This window comes from Hippopotamus amphibius, chromosome 2 (genome assembly GCF_030028045.1).
Source record: "Hippopotamus amphibius kiboko isolate mHipAmp2 chromosome 2, mHipAmp2.hap2, whole genome shotgun sequence".
Lineage (NCBI taxonomy): Eukaryota > Metazoa > Chordata > Mammalia > Artiodactyla > Hippopotamidae > Hippopotamus > Hippopotamus amphibius.
The window spans coordinates 215,640,564-215,660,501 of record NC_080187.1 but is presented as its reverse complement, the minus strand read 5'-3'; the positions used below and the strand labels follow the sequence as shown (position 1 = coordinate 215,660,501).

The following is a 19,938-nucleotide window of genomic DNA, read 5'->3' as shown; positions in this document are numbered from 1 at the left end:
GGGAGACGCCCCAGTGCTGCCTGGCCTCCCTGTGCCCAGCAGGCTTTCTGTGACTAAGTTGGTGCCCAAAGGACACCTAGTGACAGCGAGAAGCGAGTCCCCCACCTCAGACACCCAGGCCAGGAAGGGGGAGTGCTGCAAGGCATGAAATGGGGAGGAAGCCACCCTGCCCCACCCTGTGTGGGCCCCCACGGGCACCCCCGTCTCCACCAACTCCAGCCTCTCGGGCCTCCTCCAGCTGCACCCCAGCTCTGCTCCTTCTCCCCTCATTCCCTAGGTGCATTTTCTGTCTGGCCTCTTCGCCACCAACTTCCTCCTGGCCCCCGCCTCCCCCTTCTGTCTCCTGTTTCCTCACTGAGAAGACCTAGTGGGTGACAGACAAGACCACCCCCTCTTCAGCCTCCTAGAGGCAGGGCTGGTGCCCCTCAGACAGCCCTGGGCAACCCTCTGCCACACCTCCCTGTCCCAGGCATTGGTGCTGACTCCAGCAGAGACTGCCATCCGAGAAGTGCTAGGATGTATCTCTCTTGCAATGCCAGAAATCCCACCATTATGGCATTCTTCCCTTAGTTAAGGCATGACATAGTTATGCCATAAGAACTGTGGCCTCAGGGCCCCTCAATCATTACTACCCATATATGTATGAATCAGTGCTTCAGCCTACATCTTTTGGGACCATTCCCAAGAACAGCTTTGAGCAGAAGGGCCTGAGCCTCCTTTCCAGGGACCCTGGCCACACCCCTCTCCCCATCAGTTGGAGAAGCCAGTTTGAATGGACAGTAATCACTCAGTACCCAAAAGGGAAATGAGTCAGGGGAGGACCCCCGCTAGGGTGAGTCAGAGCTGGATCCCCAGGCTCCCTGTTCCTGTCCCCAGGGATCCCATTCTCCAAGGTCTCAGGGCCTGGGTGATGGGCTGGGCCTCTAGAGAGATGGGAAGCGGGCATCTGAGCTGAGAGGTCCGCTCACCTAGCCTCTGGCCAAGGGAGGAACTCCAGGACCCACCTCCTTGGGCTTCAGATGAGAGCCATTCTCAAACATCTTCTCAGCATCAACAATGTGCAGACATGCTGGGCAGTCAAGAGTGCACAGAAGGTCATAGGCTGGACTTGGACTCATTTTGGAGGCAGAAAAGCAAATGAAAACTCAAACAGCAACTCCTATCGTGTCTGCAAAGATCCAGATGAGAATGGTGAAGAGAGGTTCAGAGGCAAGCTGGGGTGGGGCAGAGTGTGATCCTTGAGCTAAGCATTGGAGGGTGGGAAGGGGGTCAGAACCCAGGTGAGGGCTCAGTGAGCAAAGGCTCTGAGGGGTTATGAGCAGAGGGAGGTTGAGATGAGGAGGTCAGCAGCCTGGCGGGAAGGCGTATATATTTTGAGCACAGGCCAGGAAGAGCCATTGGGCTGGGGCACAGAAATCCGAAACAGCAAAATAGAGCCCACAGCCTATGCTTGGTTGGCAGTAGGGAGCCAGCGAAGGTTTTAGAGAGGAGAGTGGCTTGGTGCCAGTGGGGTTTTATAACATCAAGATGACCCCTGCCCTTAGGAGGGATTTGGAAGTAGTGAGGGGGTGGGTGAACTAGTGTCCTCTCCCCCTCCCACGCAGAGCTCCCCTCTAAGAGCCCACCTCTGTCCCCATGCCTAGCTTAGCTCTCTGTCCTGGTCTCTGCAGTAGGGGCAGCCCCTACCAAGGAAGGTATCATGCCCACCCCTCCTGGACACCCCTAGCCCCAAAGGCCCCCAAGTCTCAGGTACCAAAGTGAGGCATGCTGGGATGCTTTCCCTGCTCTCATCAACATTCCAGAACATCCAGGTCGTGGGGCCTGAGGGTCAAGCACCTTTGGAGACCATCTGGGGCAACCTTCCAGTTGTACACACAGGGAAACTGAGGACCCAGGGAGGAAGAAAAGTGCTCTAACCCACAGAGAAGCCCAGCTGCCCAGCAAGAGCTGGGAGCTCCCCACCTGTGTGGGTAGCTAGGCTCAGGCCCCTGTGCCAGTGTGGATGAGAAGTGTGGGGTCCAGCCCCTTCTAAGCCCTGTGGGAGGCGCAGCAGAGCCACAGGCATTGGGGAGATTGGATTTGAGCTGATGCAGTTCCAGTCGGGGGCTACAGCACAAGCAAAACTGGGAGGTCAGAGTGGGCGCAGAGCATGCCAGTGGCTCCTGTACCTCTTCCCGGCGTGGCACAGCTGACTTTGAAAGGCAGGAGGTGAGGGGCTCAAGTGGCACTCAGGTGGGAGGACCTGGCAGAGTGGATTCCTGTGTGATCTGGGGGGGGGGGGCTCTGAACGGATGGGGGTGTCTTAGCAGGGCTGGGGTGGGGCATGGGAGCATCAGGTACAAGAAATTGAACCAGGATAGATTCTGTTGCCTCTAAGGATGGTCTGGGGGAACCAGTGGTACTGGAGACAGCCTCTGAGGTGTGTGTGTGTGTGTGTGTGTGTGTGTGTGTGCGCGCGTGTGTGTGCGCGTACACTGCCCCAGCCCTCTAGAGCAGGGCAGGGGCCAGAACCCTTGGCCCAGCCCAGCCGGCCTCTGAAAAAGCTTTTCCAGAACCAAGTATAACTGAGCCCCTGCTCCCAACATTTGCCCGCCTGCCCAGCCAGGACAAGAAGAGCCTTTCAGTGCTGCCCGCCTGGGGGGCCCAAGGAGGGGGCTGCGCCAGGTGGACCAGGCTGCTGCCGAGGGGCGGGCGGGGAGTGGGGTGTGTGTGGCGTGCTCAGAGGAAGTGTATAGGGAACTGGGCGTGCTGCCCAGGATGGGGGCGGGCAGGGGAGGGGGAGTTGGAAATAGCCCTGACGTACACACTCGCTGGCGCACACAGATGTGAGACCGCGCGGCCGTGCACACAGCCAGCCGTGCTCACAGACCTGGGCTGGGTGGTGCCTTCCGGGAAAGAGGTGAGGACAGGCGGGGGGCCGGGGGCGCTGGGCTGCACTGGGGCTCCTGTTCAGTGCCAAGATCAAAAAAAATGGGGGCCTTCGCCTCTGGGACGTGAGCCTGCTCCCTTCCAGGTCCCCTCTGCTCCTTTACTGCCCCTTCCGCGACTCCAGGCCCCATCCAGCTCCCCTTTTGCCTCCAACTTGCCCCTGATGGAGCGTGTGTGCAGTTCTGTAGAGCCTTCTAGAGTTAAGACTCCTTCTCCAGGTGCAGGCTTAGGGTGTGTTTCAAAAGTATTATATCACCATTATTACTGAATGCGTATGAGTAATTTTTTAATGAACCGAATTCTTATAAACAGTTTTGTACTTGGCTTTCCCTGGCGTGGGGGCTCCTGGCTCTCTCTGCTTCTCAGGAGGGTCCATAACTCCAAACAGGGGAGAGGATGGAGCTCTCTTATAACAGAGCTCCTACCTCCAGCGACACCCCATGCCGGCCACTAACCATGTCATCCTGCAGCCTCACAGCAGCCCTTCCAGTCAAGAAACGTTCCCCATTTTACAGATGAGGGAACTGAGGCTCTGAGAACAGCAAGGGCTGGCCTTAGGTCACTCTGTGGGTACACAGGCCATAGTGTTCTCACTCACCCCAACAACAGCCACGTTTCCCAGATCAGGCCAGGTGGGAGGCACCCCGCCAGTGGACTCAGGCCCCCCAGCAGGGGAGAGAGACAGCTCCCTGAGGACCCCAGGTCTCTGTTCCCATCTCCGTAGACTCCTCCCGCAAGTGCCCCCCACCTTTCCAAACCCTGCCCACTTCCTCACAGCATAAGCAGCTCCTCTTCAGGAAAGCCTGCCCTCCCTCCGCCGACAGCGGGGGTGGCAGATGAAGCCACATTCGTCTCCGAGGTAGGGTAGCGGCTCTGGGGGCTGCTGTCAAGGTGGCTGGGTGGCGTGGCGCACCCGTGTTCTGGACAGCGCCTCTCCTGCTGACCGTTCCCTCCTCCCACTCAGCTCCGGCCCACACCCCCGCTGCTCGCCGCCTGCAGAAGAGCCAGCAGCTCTGCCAGCTCCCGCCACGGCTCACGCTAAACGTTTCCGTGTGTGTCTCTCGCGTGGTTTAAGTGTCATGTTGGGTCAGTGAAGCGGCCTCCCCTCCCAGACCTCACTGCAGAGACCCCCCAGCCCAGGCCAGCCCCCCATGGTTCATAGGGATATCAGAGCCCAGAGAGGGACAGCTGTTTTCTCAGAGTCACACAGCAAGTCCTTAGCAGGGTGGCAGGTAGGCCTCTCTGCTCTTTGTCCTTATGCCCTCCTTTGGGAAGGAGGCCTTCCCCACGGGACCAGCAGCTCCCCGTGGGCAGACCTCCCATCTGCTTTTCTCTGAGGTCTCCACTATCCTGCTGTGCTCAGGCCCAGAGACTGGGATGCCGTGTATACACTACAAATAAGAAAAAAAATACCAAACTGTGCAGTCTAAATATATGCAGCTTATTGTCTGTTAACTGTATCTCAATAAAAGTTCCTAAAAAAAAAAAAAAGACTGGGCCCACAAGGGGCATAGAGAACACTGAGCCAACCAGGGCTTTTCAGACCGTGTCCAAGGTGCTCCGGGGCTTTGTATGCCCATATCTGGGAATACGGGATGCTTGCACCACCCTGCTTCAGGCATTGCAGTCTCATGAACATGTGTTTATAGATCTGGATTTTGTGTAGGACACGGTTTTGATAAAGCGTTCTGTGGCTTTAAAAAAAAAGCGCTTGAAAACGAATTAATTGCTTTGAGTTAAAGCATACTGAGAGCAGGAGAGTTAGGTCACACACAAAAAAGGACTTTGCGGCTTTCAAAGAATCCAAATCAAGATTGATATCAGTGGCCCCTGGAAGGTGTCCTTCCCCAGGTGGAGCAAAGTGGGGGTGGCCTGAAGGCAGAGAGCAGAACACAGTCCCAGCTTCCTCCCAGCCAGGCCTGGGGACCTAGCCTCTCCAGCCCCGGCAGCCCATTCCCGTCCCTCTCAGAACCAAATGGGACACTCCTGAGTATCCACATAGACAGCAGCCTCATGGTGTCACCTGCCTGCAGGCCCAAAGACACCATGGCTGTGTCTGGGCCCTCTCTCCCCCCAGTAGGTCAGCCTCCACATTCCAGGAGATGCTGTGCCCCGCAGGCTGGCTGATGAACTAGACCATCAGATAATAATCCGTCAGCCCCGGCACCCTTCCACCTTTGCCCAAGCTGTTGCCTGCAGCTGGTCTTCTCTTTTTCTGTCCATCCTTCAAGATCCAGCTCCAGCATCACCGCCTTTTCCAACCATTGCTTACTGAGGCCTACGGTCTAGTCTACCCCGCTTCTGGGGCCCTGCCCTCCATCTCTGTGGGATTACAGGCCTTTCTCCCTCTACCCCCATCTGGCCCCTGCCCCTGTTCTGTGACCGCCATCAGTGTGACACCCAGTAGCTGTGCGTGTGTGTGTGTCCACCCCTGAGCTGGCAGCCTGGGGAAAGCCCCCAGCTCAGGACACACTGCCCCCAGCTCCACCGCCAGGCCAGGGCTTCTATCCTGGGCCAGCCTCCTCTCTGGGAAGATTGAGGGGGTGGAGGAGAGGAGACCAACTTCCTTTCCCACCTAAGAGTAGCCCCTCCCCCAACCCCCATTTTCGGAGGGGGCAGCTATAATTATCCGGGGCCCCAGGATGCTGGTTCCCACGACACCGGCCCCTCCCTGCGCCTTCCCTTGCCCTTGTGCACAGTGACTGGGACCAGCCCAGCTCTCCTACAGCTGGAGGCCAGCCAGGCAGGCCCAGACACACACACACACTTCTCACAGCGGGGAAGGAAGGAACGAATCACCCTTTTTGGGCGTCTTGGAGCAGCTAAGAGTAAGCTTCCCTCCCGCCCCTCAGTCCTGACTCAGTCCCCACCTCTCCCTCCTCTGAGTCCTCAGCTCCTGGAACCTCTGCAGGGCTGGGGGAGGCAGGAGGCCAGGCTCATGATGGTAAAGAACATGGTGTTAGAGAGCTGAGCATTTAATTCCAGCCCTACCACTAGATGCCAGTGACCTGGCCTTTCTGAGCCTCAGTTTTCTCCTGTAAAATGGGATAAATAATTCCTACCTCCTCTGTGTGTTGAGGATTAAAACCCTTTGCCTAGAGTAAATGCTCAGTAGGTGTCTGGTCTTGAGGTTGCTGTTATTCTGTTATTACCATCTTCTTCTGGAGTGGGGCAGGCCCAGCAATAGGGAAGGGGGTTCCTGCTTAGGAATCTTTAAGAACGTTTCCAGTGCAGAGGGTTGGAGAGGGTCTGTGTGGGACAAAATGATGTGGAAAAGGGGAGGCAGGCTCTCAGAGGAGCTGTCAAGCCAGCCTCTGCCCGCCAGCCCAGGACCCTTCAGAAAGGAGGGTGGGGGGTGGGTCCTGCATCGGACTGACTCACTGGACTGAGGTCCACACACCTCTCCTGTGTGAGGAGAAACAGCACAGCCCCTCCCAGCCCCACCCCAGAGCCTAACGTCCCCTTGGATGGAGATCGTTGAGCCAGGGTACAGCACAATCAATCTGTTGACCGAATGACCAAATGAAACTCAAACGCTGTCCAAAAGCAGGCGGGTGGGGACAGGGAGGGGGAGCAGGCATCAGGACCTTTTATACGATGGGGAACCTAGAAGCCTGTCTTTTCCCTGCTCTCTGCCCACCCTTCAGGGGCCCCTCCGGAGGTAGGGGCTGGAAGCCAGGGCCTGGTGATGTGAGCTGGTTCCCACGGAGCTCCCATGGGGCTATTACCGCCACTCATTAAGCACCCGTGGCTGCATCCTGAGGCGCAGGATCCAGAATCCATGTATGTGTAAGATCGGCGCTGGGGGAGGTGAGGGGAAGTGAGTCTCGGGAAATGGCTACAGCGTGGGGCTACACCTAGGAGAGTGCCAACTGGAGGGACACTCTGGATGAAGAGCCTGGGCCCCAAGTCAAGATCCCAGTGTGGGGGCATCCTCTGCCTTTACCCCATAGAGCTAACTCTTCTGAACAGACAATTGTGCAGACCGGTCAGCTCCCCGGATATGTGCTAACGGGAACCAGGCTCCTGCCCCTGCTGATGCTCCATCTCGGAGCATCTGGTGCCCGTGTGCTTCCGGACACTCATCTGGAGCCCAGCCGAGCCCCTCCAGGGTCAGGTACTCACGTGGGGGCCTGTCCCTCCAACTGTTGCCAGCCCTGGGGTAGGAGAGATGTTGTAGGGACCTGAGCCAAATGTGTCATGGCAGCCCTTGGGATACCTGGCCCTGCTGTGTGGCCTTGGGCAGACCTCTGTCCCTCTCTGGGCCTCTGGATAGAATCTTCATTCTCCAAGGTCAGCTCTAAAATTCTGAGCTCCTGCCTCTTGGGAACAGGCTGAAGATCTCTGCTTCTAACCAGAGAGAGCCAGCTCCTTCTCTGGGTCCACACAGCAAGGCAGGCTAGGCTCAGAACAGGGCTGAGAGGCGACCCAGGCTGCCAGAGCTCCCTGGCGTTGAGAAACTTTTTTCCTAACTTGGCACAGAGCCTGGGGCTCTCCTGGGATGAGAGCAATGGCTCCTCTCCACCCCCGGTTCCCCTCTTCCACCCCCAGCCCCACCCTACCAAAAATAAACCCAGACCACCCCATCTTATACCAGCCAGACCCACCCAGCCCCTCCAGAGCCAACTGAGTCACTGCTCAAAGCTACTCCTTTTTTTAACAGTCTGAGTCACCGGTTGTGGCTATAGCTCCAGGACACATGCCCCGGGCTGTAGCCACTCCACAGCCCCCAACAGCACAGTCAAGGGAGGGGTCTGAATAGAGGCTGGCAGCAGGTATGAGCCCAGGCCGCAGCCTTAACTTGTAACCCCTCCACGCCTGGGAATTCACCCCCTAGCAAGTCAGAGCCCAGACCTGTCCCCAGCAGTCCTGGAGCTACCCAGGACGGTTCTGCAGAGATCTTGGCAACAAAGCCCATCTGCATCAGCTCTGCCCCCACAGCTTTGCTTTGCCTCCAAAAGGACCTGGGCCTTCCAGCATTAGATTGCCAGGAACAGAAGATCTCCAGGCCCTGGGGATGGTGGGAGTAGGCCAGGCCTGGCCTTCTAGGGTACAGGCCACAGAGATGCCTAATTCCTGCCCTTCCTCACCTGGATCCAACTCAGGCTGACCAGTCTGCCCAGAGCACCATGAAGACTTTCTGTGGGACAGAACCCCCACTTCAGATCTCCCCTTGCTTCCTCTATCTCCCCTCTATTCAGGGTGTCGGCTGGGCTACAGGTCTCTCTACCCCCACCCCTGCCTCTCTCTGTGCGCTCCCCAAGGCTGTCTCTCCATCTCTCTCTCCCCATCCCTGCATCTCTCTCTGTCTGCCCATCTCTCTGGCCCTGCCCTGTTCTCTTTCCTTTACCCAGTCCCGGTGGCAGTCGACACCCTCACCCCCCACAGGTCCTTCTTTGCCTGCTATGCCTTGTAGACAGAACACACCCTCACCTCCACCCATTCCCACAAAGGACTCTGGGCCCCAGGGACCGAATCCGGAGAGAAAATTTCCATCTTCCTCACCCAAGTCCCCTCCTCCCCCTGCCCCAGAGCGCAGGCTACATCCTGTCCCAGGGAATGTCAAGATCCCACAGGCACTTCCTTGGGGGCTGAGAAAGGGGGGCAGGGGGCCTGGGAATGGCTCCACCCCCAGCCCCTGCCCGAGCCGGAGCCTGCACAGCCTCAAACCCCATCCATCTCCTGTCTGTGACTATGGCCTCCAGCTATAAATAGGGCTTCTGATTCTATTTTCTTTAAAAACAAGCACCAGACAGTCACCACAGGCCCAGAAAAGCACTCCCTGGCTGGGGCAGTGCCCCACTCGGCCCCAACCACTGTGTCCGGCCCCACCCCACCCCCACCCCACCCCTGCCTGCAGGCACTGGGGCCCTGGAGGGCAGAGGAGGACTGGAAAGAAGCCTGGAGGTAAGACAAGTGGGGGGCAGAGCTGGGGCAAGCTCCCAGGTACAGCCAGGAATGGGGCACCCCTCCTGCCCTGTTGGGCCCCTCCCTCTTTTCTTACAATCTCCCACCACCAGTCTTGTCCCTTTGAGACTCACAGTGTTAACAGAGAGGTGACAGCCACATAACTCCCCAAGCCACGGTAGAGCCTCTTTGCACCCAAAATGCGGAGAAGGAGCTATGGGCTCTGGGGAAGGGAAGGGAAAGACTTCTTTCCTGAAGGAGCATGAGGGCATTTCACAGGCAAAGAGGAAAGAGGCGCTTGCTGGGCAGAGGGCCCAGCCTGAGCAAAGGCTGGAATGGAGGTCTGTTAGGTGTGGATGGAAAACAGCCAAAGGTCTGGTGAGGCTGGCACGTGGGGTGTTCAAAGGAGTGAACAGGGAAGCCTGGCAGGCCAGGGACAAGGTCACCTAACACCTTCACTGCCACACCAGAGGGCTGGGGCTTGATGGTGGGGCACTGGGGAGCCACTGAAGGCGCCCAGGCAGGGGAGGGTGATGGAGTGACTCAGCTTCGGTTAACTGTGGCTGCGATTAGCAAAGGGAGGCAGGAAACTCGTTAAGCCACGCAAGGCATGGGGACCGTGTGTCTTGTGGGACGGCACAGAGAAGCGGAGGGGTGGGGGGACAAACCTGAATGACAGTTAATGGCGCTGAATGGATGGAACATTCATGCAGGGTCAGAAAGAGGGAGAGGCTCAGAGCGACTTTCAGATTTCTGCCCAGCAGTGGTTTCACGTGGCGCCTTCACTGGGTGGTGAGCAGGTTGGAGGAGAGATGATACTGAGTCTGGCTTGAATGAGTGGGCTTGGGTTTGGGGGCTCCTGTAGGTGTTCCTGATGTAGATGTCTAGGGGGCATGGGCAGGCGGGCCCAGAGCCCTGGGGACTTGGTGCTTGAGACAGAGGTATGGGCACCATAGCAAAGAGGCAGTGCCTGAGGCCGGGGGGAAGAGGTGGGCTGGAGAGAGGGTGGCAGAGGCAGGGCGCAGCTCAGTGGGTGCTGACGGGCTGGAGGGGTCTGCAGAGTTGGCAGGTGGGGTGCTAGGCAGGGAACGATTTCAAGAGGAGTCAGGCCTGCCCACCAGTGGGGCAGAGGGCTGGGGGTCTCAGGCTGGGGATCTCTGGCAGAACCTGGGTGGCACAGAGGCCACCAGCAAGGACACGGAGGTTTCCTGGTCCACCCTCCAAGGGCACACACTCCTGCTGGCACAGCACCAGTGCCAGGGACTTGCTTCTCTGCCTGTCTGCCATCAGACAGCAATGCCGATAGAAAAGCCGTCCTGTGGGGCAAATGTCACGTCCGCTTGATCCTTGCATTCCCTCAGGTGCCGACGTTTCCTCTGTTGGTACGTGTGTAGGGGCCTCCTGGATGGCAGATGCACTGGCGGGGGGATACAGGCCCTGGGTCCCATCCTCGAGAGCCTTCAGTCCAGCCAGGCCCGGGACCCTGCAGCTGGAGGTGGCTTTGCGGTACCCGCTCTGCTGACCACACCTCTCCACCAGCCGCTTCCTGCTGGGCTGGGCTGGGCTGGCCAGGGACCAGGTGTGGGGGCGGGCGGGGGGGGCGTGCTGGGGGTGATCCCTGACCCAACCCTCTGCTTCGCCCGGTCTCCTGGATGTGGAACTTCTGTCTGTGGGGTCATCCCACCCCTCTTTCTTATACTTCAGATGGGGGAACTGAGGCACAGGGGGCGGTGGCTTCTCCGAGGCACACAGCCTATTGAGCACAGTCTGAGCCAGACTGGTCCAGGCCTCTGTCCAAACCCACAGTCATTGCTTCCGCTATCCCCCGTCCCAGCTCGCTCACTCACTGTCTCCAAGGCCAGCCGGCCAGGCTGGGGGAAGCCCTGAGACATCACCCCAGCAGCCCTGCCCTTAGCGGTTTCTCATCCCAGAGATGGGAGATGAACAACAGGCGTCCCAGCTCTGGCTTCTGCCCAAGAGAGGGGCTGGCCCATCAGAGAGCAGACTTCTCACCCTGAGCAGAGCCCACACCCCCGCCTCTCCGCCCTCGACTCTGACCTCCAAGACCCCAGAGGGCATGGGGAGCACTTATCACTGGTTTCTGGAACGTGCCGTCTTCAGCCAGCCTTGAAGAGGTGCCTCCCTGATCCTGCCGGCCCCAGACCAGACCCCATCCAGCCACACTGGGAAAGGCCAGCTGCCAAACCACCCATCGAAAGCAGATGCTTTCCCCTCCCTTCCTCACTCCCTCCCACCTCCACCCCCAACCCTGAGAGAGGGAGCCCCCCAAGGACCTGAGAGAAGGGAAAAATTGTGTCTTCCCCAGGCAAGAGGCCAGCTCTCACACCCTCCTCCCACTGGGACCAGCAGCAGATGCTCCACTTCCGATTCGCAGGCAGCAACCAACCCTCCCTGCTTCTGTGTGCACACACCCCTCCCTGCACCCACAGCACCCAGCTCTGGAGCCGCACCCACAGGGGCTTGGCTCTCAGCCCTGCCGCTGCTCATCTTGAGGCCCTAATACAGACGACTGCCGTCTTTGAGCCTCAGTTTCCTCACCTGTAAAATGGGAGCAACCTCACAAGGACCCGGCTGGGGTGGGGGGACTGCAGGCCCAATGCCAGGCGAGAGTCCTTCACTCTGTTTTTTCCCTGCCAGGACCCCTACCTCAGCCTGGGCCCATTGAGATGAGGATCCCACCTTGCTTCTGGGGCCAAGAAAGCCAGAGAGAACAGGATGTGGAAAGGGGCATAGAAATCCACCCCGCTGCCCTATAAGGAGGAAAATTATAAGGCAAGGAAAAGCCGCTCGGATTTGCTCCATGCCGCAGCAGCCCCACCCCGGGGAGCGGCAGGGCCTCCACAAAGACTCCATTGAGGGCTGCACTTCCTCCCCGCCCCAGCCCTCCAGCCTGGGTGGACTCTGGGCTGCTTCTTCCAGCAAAACCTCTCATTTTCCCTCCCACTTCCTCTGTGCCCCACGTGGCCCCAGGGTTGGAACACGTGGCTGGGAGCCCAGGGCACCAACCCTGCCTCTGTTGGTGTCTGTGGACCAAACTCAGCATCTCCCACCCCATCCGTCCCCTACTTCCTCTCCAGGGGCACTCACCTTCCAGAGGGGGTCCCTGAATTGGAAATGTCCCCCAGCATATGACATTCAGCGTGGGTGACCTCCGGATGCTTGGTTAGAGGATCAGTAGCTGAGGCCAGTGACCAGGGTCAGGGTTCTGCCAATAGCTAAGGAAACTGTTGTCCCGCCCTGGCATCCTTTGCCTTGCAGGGAACCAGAAAGGCAACCAAAGAGGTCAAGTACCCTGAGGGTGAGTCAAGAGTTCTCTGTTTTTGGTTTTTTTTTTTGCACTGGGTCTTCGATGCTGCACACAGGGTTTCTCTAGTTGCTGCGAGCTGGGGCTACTCTTCATTGTGGTGCACGAGCTCCTCACTGTAGTGGCTTCTCTTGTTGCGGAGCATGGGCGCTAGGCATGTGGGCTTCAATAGTTGTGGCACATGGGCTCAATAGCTGTGGCTTGTGGGCTCTAGTGCACAGGCTCAATAGTTGTGGCGCACGGGCTTAGTTGCTCCACGGCATGTTATCTTCCCGGGGCAGGGATCGAACCTATGTCCCCTGCATTGGCAGGCGGATTCTTAGCCACCGTGCCACCTAGGAAGTCCGAGTCAAGAGTTCTTGGAGCGAGGAGGGATGGGGCCTCTTGACCCCAGCAAGGTCTCCATAGTGTTGCAGGGGGAGGTGGTCGGGCAGGGCCTGGCGTTCCTGCACTCTATTGAGACAGCTTCTTTCTCCCAAGAGGAAGGCTGCTTGTTTAACTCCCATGTGACTTGGAACTAACGTGCTGTTGTTCCTACAGCCATGGCTTGTGGGGCAGGAGAGGAGCAGGTGGTTGGCGGGCAGCTGGGATGGCCCTGGGTTATTCCCCGGTCTGGAACTGGGTGGGTAGGAGAGCCAGTGCGGTGAGCCCCGTGGGTCTGCAGGTGTGTGCGCCTCTGGAAGGCGGCCAGCCCTGGCAGGTGGTGAGCCATCTAGCCTTGCCTCTATGACCCCTGTGTCACCACCATACGGGCCGGTTATGTTGTCCCTTTGGCCTGACCTGAGGTCATCCCCGTAACTTTCCCCCTTGTTACCTTCGGTGGTAATAGGCTTGGAGGAAGGTCACAGTTCCGTTTGGGAGGGCCGAGCCTTGGGCTGAGGGACGTGTTGAGGGAGAGGCCGCTGCGCTGACAGCGTCTCCCTTGCCCGGGAGCCCGGGGGGTGGGTGTGGCCAGGGAGTCACGGCCCAGTACCCGGAGCCAGCCTGGGCCCGCGGCGCCGGCTCCTCACCTGCCCGCACTCAGCGCAGCCTCTGCGACGCGGGGCGCGGACCTGCACCCGCGCACACACGCGCCCCCTCGCCGCCCCCGGAGGCCATCCAGGGGTCCGCAGCGCTCTGTGGGGCTGAGGTCCCATCTCGGCAAATTTCCCTTCCCACCTCTGAGGTGGGCGGGGGCCGTCTAGGGAGCCCTGGCCGTGCTGGGGGCTGAAGCTCTGGTTCTAAATCAGAGGGCGCGTTCCACCCCACCCCAGCCTCCTCCAACGTCGCGGGCTTGCGGGCAGAGTGCTGGTAAAGGAAAAGCAAGGCCCCTGGAGGCACGCGAGGAGGGGATCAGGCCTGAGGTCCAGAGGGCCTGGGTGACTGGGGCAGAGCCCACCCCCGCTCTCGCCCAGGGCCGGCATTCAGCCCCCAGGGGTCCACCCCACACACACCCAGGAGGGGAGACGGAGGGCCCTTCGTCCCTGCCTTGGCCCTCCCACAACACCGCACCCCACAGCCCCTCTCTGACTCCCTCAGGGAACGCTCCCAGCCTCACCGCTGCCTACCCAGGATCTGTCACCCCTGGTGCCAGACCCCAGGAGGCTATGGTGGAAAAGCCCAGCTTTGCCCCAGAGCCGGACGCCCTCCCTCCCCAGCTGGCTGGTGGGGTACCCCCTCCTCACCCTCCCCGCTCCTGGCCACGGCAGCAGGCTCACTGCCTACGTCCTGCCTTTTGTGTCTCTCTTGGAGTTTCCTCCTCCATCTCCTACCTCAGGCCTCCATCTGGATCCTTGAGGTCAGTCTTTGTGGAGGAGGGGTCTTTATTTCTCATTCTCAGGTTTAAGATCTTTCTCAGGTTTTCTGTCTCCCAAGTCAGGTCTCCCGTTCCCTCCCCATCGCTACATTATTATATTTGTGAGTGAATGAATGAAGGAAGGACGATGATCTCCCACTTCTTCCCCATCCACCTCTCACCTCCTGCTCCGTCTCTGTACCACTGGATGTACCTCCCCCACCTCCTCACGTCCAGGTCTCCCACCACCCACCCTTGACTGTGGGGCCAGGCGCGTCCCACTGGCCATCCTGCCCGGCAGCTCTGGGCTCCCGGACTTTCTCCCTTATAAAGTCAGGCGGCAGCAGACACCCAGGAATGCTGCCCATGACGCATCCGGCTGTGGGGCCGCCTGGCTGCCCCCAGGCCACCAGGAATGTGGTGGGGGTGGGGCACACAGAGATTGATCGCCGGGGCTGGGGTGGGGCGGGGGTGCCCAGGCAGGCAGGGCTCCGACAGGTGGCAAGGCCGGGAGCTGCAGGCTTTCTGCTTCTCTCTGTCACATCGCTCCTCCTCTGGAGCCTCAGTTTGTCTGGCAAGTGGAAGCCAAGTGCCCTGCTGCAGGCAAGGGCCGCAGAGAGCTCTGATACTGTGAAACCTGTCACCGAGGAGTGGGGGTTCCAGGGTTGGGGAGGTAGGTCTGGCTCTCTGGACTGTCCTAGAGCAAGGGTGATGCTCCCAGTTACAGCCGGGCTGGGACAGAGGGAAGAGGGGGGCCAAAGATCAAAAGAGGGAGAGAAGAGGAAAAGCAGAGGTGGAGACAAGAGACGTCAGACAGAGACAGGGAGAGAGACGGACTGGCCAGCCCCAGGGGTTCCGAGGATCCAGAAGGAGCAGGGTCTGTAGCAACCCCAAGACTGGAAAGGCACCCATGCTTGAGACTCTGCCCCTGGCCAGCCTGGGAGAGTGTGGGGAGCCTGAGAGAGACTGAGAGGCCAAAATCCTGCTGGCAGGCAGAGAGTTGAGCGCCATGATGGAAGTAAGCCTCATGTTTGGGTAAGCCCTCATGCTTGGGGTCCCCCGGGGACAGGGACCGGGTCCCCACTCATAAACATCCTAGGAGTGGCCCAGGGAACCAGGAGATGCCAGCATAACCCCTGCTCTGCCAGAGGGTGGCTTGTTGGGGGACCTTGGCTTAGGCTTCACCTCCGTGTGTGAGAAAGGGGCGCGGCGGGGATGGGTACAGACACCTTCTGTGCCCCCAGCCCTCGTCTGAGGAAGAGAGATGGAACACCCGCCCTGGGCCCAGACAGCGGCGCCCTGTTTGTGGACAGGAAGGGTGGGAAGCTGTGGGATTCTCCACCTTGAGCAAACCTCTCGGGTGGATGGGTGACGGGCGGGAGGGGCGGCAAGCCTCCAAGAACACACTACCCCTTTCATGGAGCCGGGCGCAGCCAAGTCACGGTGGACGGGCACCGAGGGGCAGGACAGGCCTGGGCACAATCACTGCTCTGTCCTGGCAGCTCCCAGCCACACGCACACACATGCACAAACACAGAGCCTTGCGCAAACCCAAAACACACTCCCAGCAGCCACCCACACACTCGCACACACATGCAAGTACACATCTACGCAGCCCTGGATATTCACCTGTGTACCTTCTTCCAGGCAGAGAAACCCATACCTGTGGCCCTCGTCTTGCCCCCTCCACTTGTCCCCCAGACCGTCTGGGGCATCCTGCTTCCCCCAAACCAAAGCTTGGAGCCTTCCAAGCAGCCCACACCGTTAACCCTCTGCACACTCACATTAGAGAGCAGACCCCAGACCAGAAAGGGGCCTCCAGGGCTAATCCCCACAGACAGGAGGAGGAAAGAGTGAGAAGGCGTGCCCATTTTACAGAATGGTGACACTGAGGCCTGAGTCGGGCCCCTTCTTCTGGCCCAGAGGGCAGCCCACAGAGCTGCTGCAGGCCTGAACTGGTGTTTTGATGAATCATGAGTCTTCTTGACCCAGGAGAGTCAAGGACAGGTCTCTAGGCCGTAATGATGCCTCTTCTCCTCCCGCTGCTGCCCTGGCACCCCTATCAGGGTGCTGAGCCTGGTGTGGCCCGTGCTTTTTTTTTTCTCTCCACTCCTCTGTCTTCACCATTTCCAGAGCCTGTATATCCCTGCCAATCTCTTGGCATCGCTTCCCTCTGAGACTGCCCGTTTCCCTCCCTCTCTGCTCCTCTACACAACCCTTACCTCCCCCAGGAAGCCCTCTGGGATTGACTCCTAGCTCATGACTTCTTTATCCTGCATCCCCTCTCCATTCGAAGCCCCTCTCCAACTGTCCCCCTGCCCCCAGCCCAGGACAGGGACTCTGGGTTCTTACAACTGCAGCCCATCAGAGACAGTAAGACAGGCAGCAGAAGGACACCAGGAGGTAGGGGGAGTAGCGCTGTCAGAGTTTCCGAAATCCTGGCCAGCAAGGCCTCCGAGGGCCATCCTTTGGGGCGAGGGGGCTGCCTGGCCTGTGTGCTCCCAGCAGCACAAGGCAGCTTGTGTGAGCCCTTTCCCGCCTGGCCCCACAGGAAACAGCAGGGCCCAGCCCCTCAATGGGCCCATTCAGACCCCAGCTCTCTGGAAAGTACCTCTGCTTCCTGTTGCCCTCCCACTCGGGCCTGGAGAACCAGGCCAAACAGGCTGCCACTCTCCCCTGCTGGGTGGGTGCTGGGGCAGGTGGTTCAGTGGTTAGAGCCAGCCAGCTACTTCAGTTCCTGCCTGGTCCTGAGCTTGACCCTGCCCTGGCAGGTTGGCATCCACCTTTAGCAGAAGGGAGTGTGGGCGCGGGCTGGCGCTCACTCCCACACAGGGGAAGCAGGGGGGCCCCCCAACCCCTGCATGGTAGGCAGGCGAATGTTTAGCAGCAGGCTCTCCCAGGAGAGAGGGAGCCCTGATTAGTCGCGCTTGCCTCTTTCCGTGGTATAAATATTCTCACTGGGCAACATCATCTGGCTTGGAACATTCCTGGAAATGTAACAATCAGCTCTTGTCAGCTGCTCTGAGTTCCTACCTGCCACCGTGATAGCTCCATCCTACAGGGGCCACCCGCCCCCACTCCTTGCTGCCCTCAGTTTTTTGTTGTTGTTGTTCTTGTTGTTTTGTTTGTTTTGTTTGTTTTTGACTGCTTTGGGTGTTCGTTGCGTGTGTGGGCATTCTCTAGTTGTGGCAAGTGGGCGCTACTCCTTGTTGTGGTGCGCGGGCTTCTCATTGTGGTGGCTTCTCTTGTTGCAGAACACGGGCTCTAGGTGTGCGGGCTTCAGTAGTTGCGGCACGTGGGCTCAGTAGTTGTGGCTCGAGGGCTCTAGAGCACAGGCTCAGTAGTTGTGGCACACATGCTTAGTTGCTCTGTGGCATGTGGAATCTTCCTGGACCGGGGTCAAACCCATGTCCCCTGTATTGGCAGGCAGATTATTAACCACTGTGCCACCAGGGAAGTCCTGCCCTCAGCTCAGTGTGCTGTGTTTTGTTCTTAGGAATCAACGATCTTGCAGATAAGGCATCCCTGTAGGTGCCTGCCAGCTGCCAGTTCCCTGATCTATCTCTCGCGGGCACCGACATGTTCTGGGCCTGCTGGGCTGTGTCCACCTGGATGGTTTCGCAGTTCTCCTTTGATTCCTTTAGCTTCCCAGACAAGGCTCTGGTGTTGCCGGCAAGTGCTGGCAAGAGGGGATAAGTAGAAGAGATTTCAGCTCAGCCCGAGGGGAAGGTCATCATCTTTCTTGGACATCCCTCCATCCCTCCAGGCTGTGTTGGCTGCCCTTAGGGCATACACGTCTGGGACTCCTCCAGTGGCTGATGCTGCTTCCTCAGGTGCATGTCAGCTGGCTCAGGCTGCCCGGGGAGCAGCATGTATATGGCTGGTGCCAGATCATCCCTGTCGGCATCTACTCACTCACACGGGATTTAAGAGAAGCCCAAGGGGGATGAGTCATTTCTTTAATCCATTCCTGTCTCTCTAGGCCCGGATGTCTAGGGGGCAGAGTCAACATTCCGTTTGGCACTAATCTCACAAAAGAAATGGACCAGAAATTGTGGCAGCAGGTTAGAGGCCAAGGGAGGCTTATTTGGTGAAACTTCCTGGAGGGGGGTGACAGCTTAAAAAGAGGAGAGGTCCCAGTGTGGGACAAAAGGGGCCCCACACGGTGACCACTGACCCTGGGGAACCCCACATATGACCTCCTGTCTCGGGAGGCCGTCTGGCCTGCCCGTCAGGCTGTCAGCCCCTCCCAGGCCTTCTCTTCAGCCTCAGACCCAGGCTTGGAGAACTCAGCTGTTGTCATCCTTGGCTTCCTGGCCACGGTCGAAATAATGGGGTCAGGTCTGACCCCTCAGCAGGGCCCATTAATAGCTAAGCAGCAGGAGGCAGTACAGGGTGATGGAGGGAACTGGGGCCCATTTTGCGCCCGGCACTGCACGTGGCCTCCATCTGGCCTCAGAGCCTTTGCTCCTCGGTGGACTCAGGTCAACAAGCTGCCCCCCCCCCACCCCCAAAGACAACTCGGAGCAGGGCCCGAGAGAGAGGCAGGGATGGATGGGTTGCCTGACTTACCACCACCACCAGAGCCCAGCCGTGGTCCCAGCCAACCCAGGGGCTAAACCGTATGGGCACTTAGGAGAAGGAATTTGAGCAGGGATCAGTTTGGGTAGAGGTGCTTCTCCTAGAGCTTCATTCCTGGCGGCTGTGACCATCAGTCCAGGTGATCAGGCCAGTGACGGTTTCCCTTTGAGCCAGGGAGGGGCCAGACCCAGGATGGAGTTTCCCCTGGGGCCCAGGGGAGGAGAGCCAGAGCTGGCAGAGATCTCTGGCCCCAGAAACCTCTGAGGAGGAGACCTGAGATGCTTGAAATTGCTGGGTCTGGCCTCCTTCAGAGCCAGGATCTGGGCTAGACACAAGGTGGGGCCATGCCTTCTGGTGCCAGGACCAAGCAGGCGCTAGGACCAGCTGAGGCCACAGGACGGCATCACATAGGAGAACCGTGAGGGAGCACCAGCAGGCAACGCCCTCCCTGCAGCCCATCCGTCCACCCTGCAGCATCTCTCCTCCTCCAGCCGAGGGGCTGAGCTTCACCACAGCTCTCTCTGTCATACAGCCTCCTTCTTCGGGGAGAACCACCTGGAGGTGCCTGTGGCCATGGCTCTGACCGACATAGACCTACAGCTGGAGTTTTCCACGTCCCAGCCCGAAGCCCTACTTCTGCTGGCAGCAGGCCCCACTGACTATCTCCTCCTGCAACTCTACTCTGGACGCCTGCAGGTCAGTGACATTTCCCTGCCGGACTCCTTCTCTAGCTTTGAGTGGCCCCAACCGGCTGCGTGTCCTTGTGCAAGTTGCTTACACCCTGAGGTCTCAAGTTTCCCACCTGAGATGAACAGTAGCATCCCAGAAGGTGTGACTCCCGCAGGAACTGGCTCTGCCCTCCGGCTCTCTAGCCACACTTCTCACCACAACACCTAGCTGGTCCTTTGTGTTCTGATCACCCAGACTGCTTTCAGTTCTCTGCCATCCTGTGGTCTCTTGCTGCCGGCCTTTGCTCACCACACTCCCTCTGCCTGGTGCAAGCCTCACTCGTTCCCTGCACGTGTCTACCTCCGGCCGCTTCTTAAAGGCTCAGCACGGGCATCCCTTCCTCCCCTGGGCTGCGTCCCCTGTCCTGGGTTCCAGCACCCCCATGCATCCCTCTGGCACAGCACCAATCTCCCTGTATCACCACTGTCCGTCGATGATGGAACAACCAGCACTGCCACAGCTTCCTCAATTTTCTGTTTCATCCTTCAAGTCACCACGAGTTTTATCAGCAAAGAGTCTCCTGGCTCTCTCTTGAGGCTTCCCCTAACCATGAAGAGTTTGAGAACATGAGGTCTTAGTCCAAATTTGGGGGAGCCGTCTGCTTCCACACCCTGGTGGGGAGGGGACTCCGGTCCTCTCAGTTCATCTGCGGCTTTCCGGCCATCTGATGCTGCCGTTGCTTCTCACGGCCACA

General features: G+C 59.0%; 1 protein-coding gene across 1 annotated transcript in view; it reads left to right on the top strand.

Annotated features, from left to right (window-relative positions):
* The window catches only part of CSPG4 (chondroitin sulfate proteoglycan 4), a 35,893-nt gene that overhangs the window by 478 nt on the left and 15,477 nt on the right, over positions 1–19,938 (top strand). Inside the window, exon 2 of the mRNA XM_057724471.1 lies at positions 19,048–19,211. Coding sequence (XP_057580454.1) covers positions 19,048–19,211 — 164 coding nt within the window. The remainder of the gene's footprint in view (positions 1–19,047; positions 19,212–19,938) is intronic.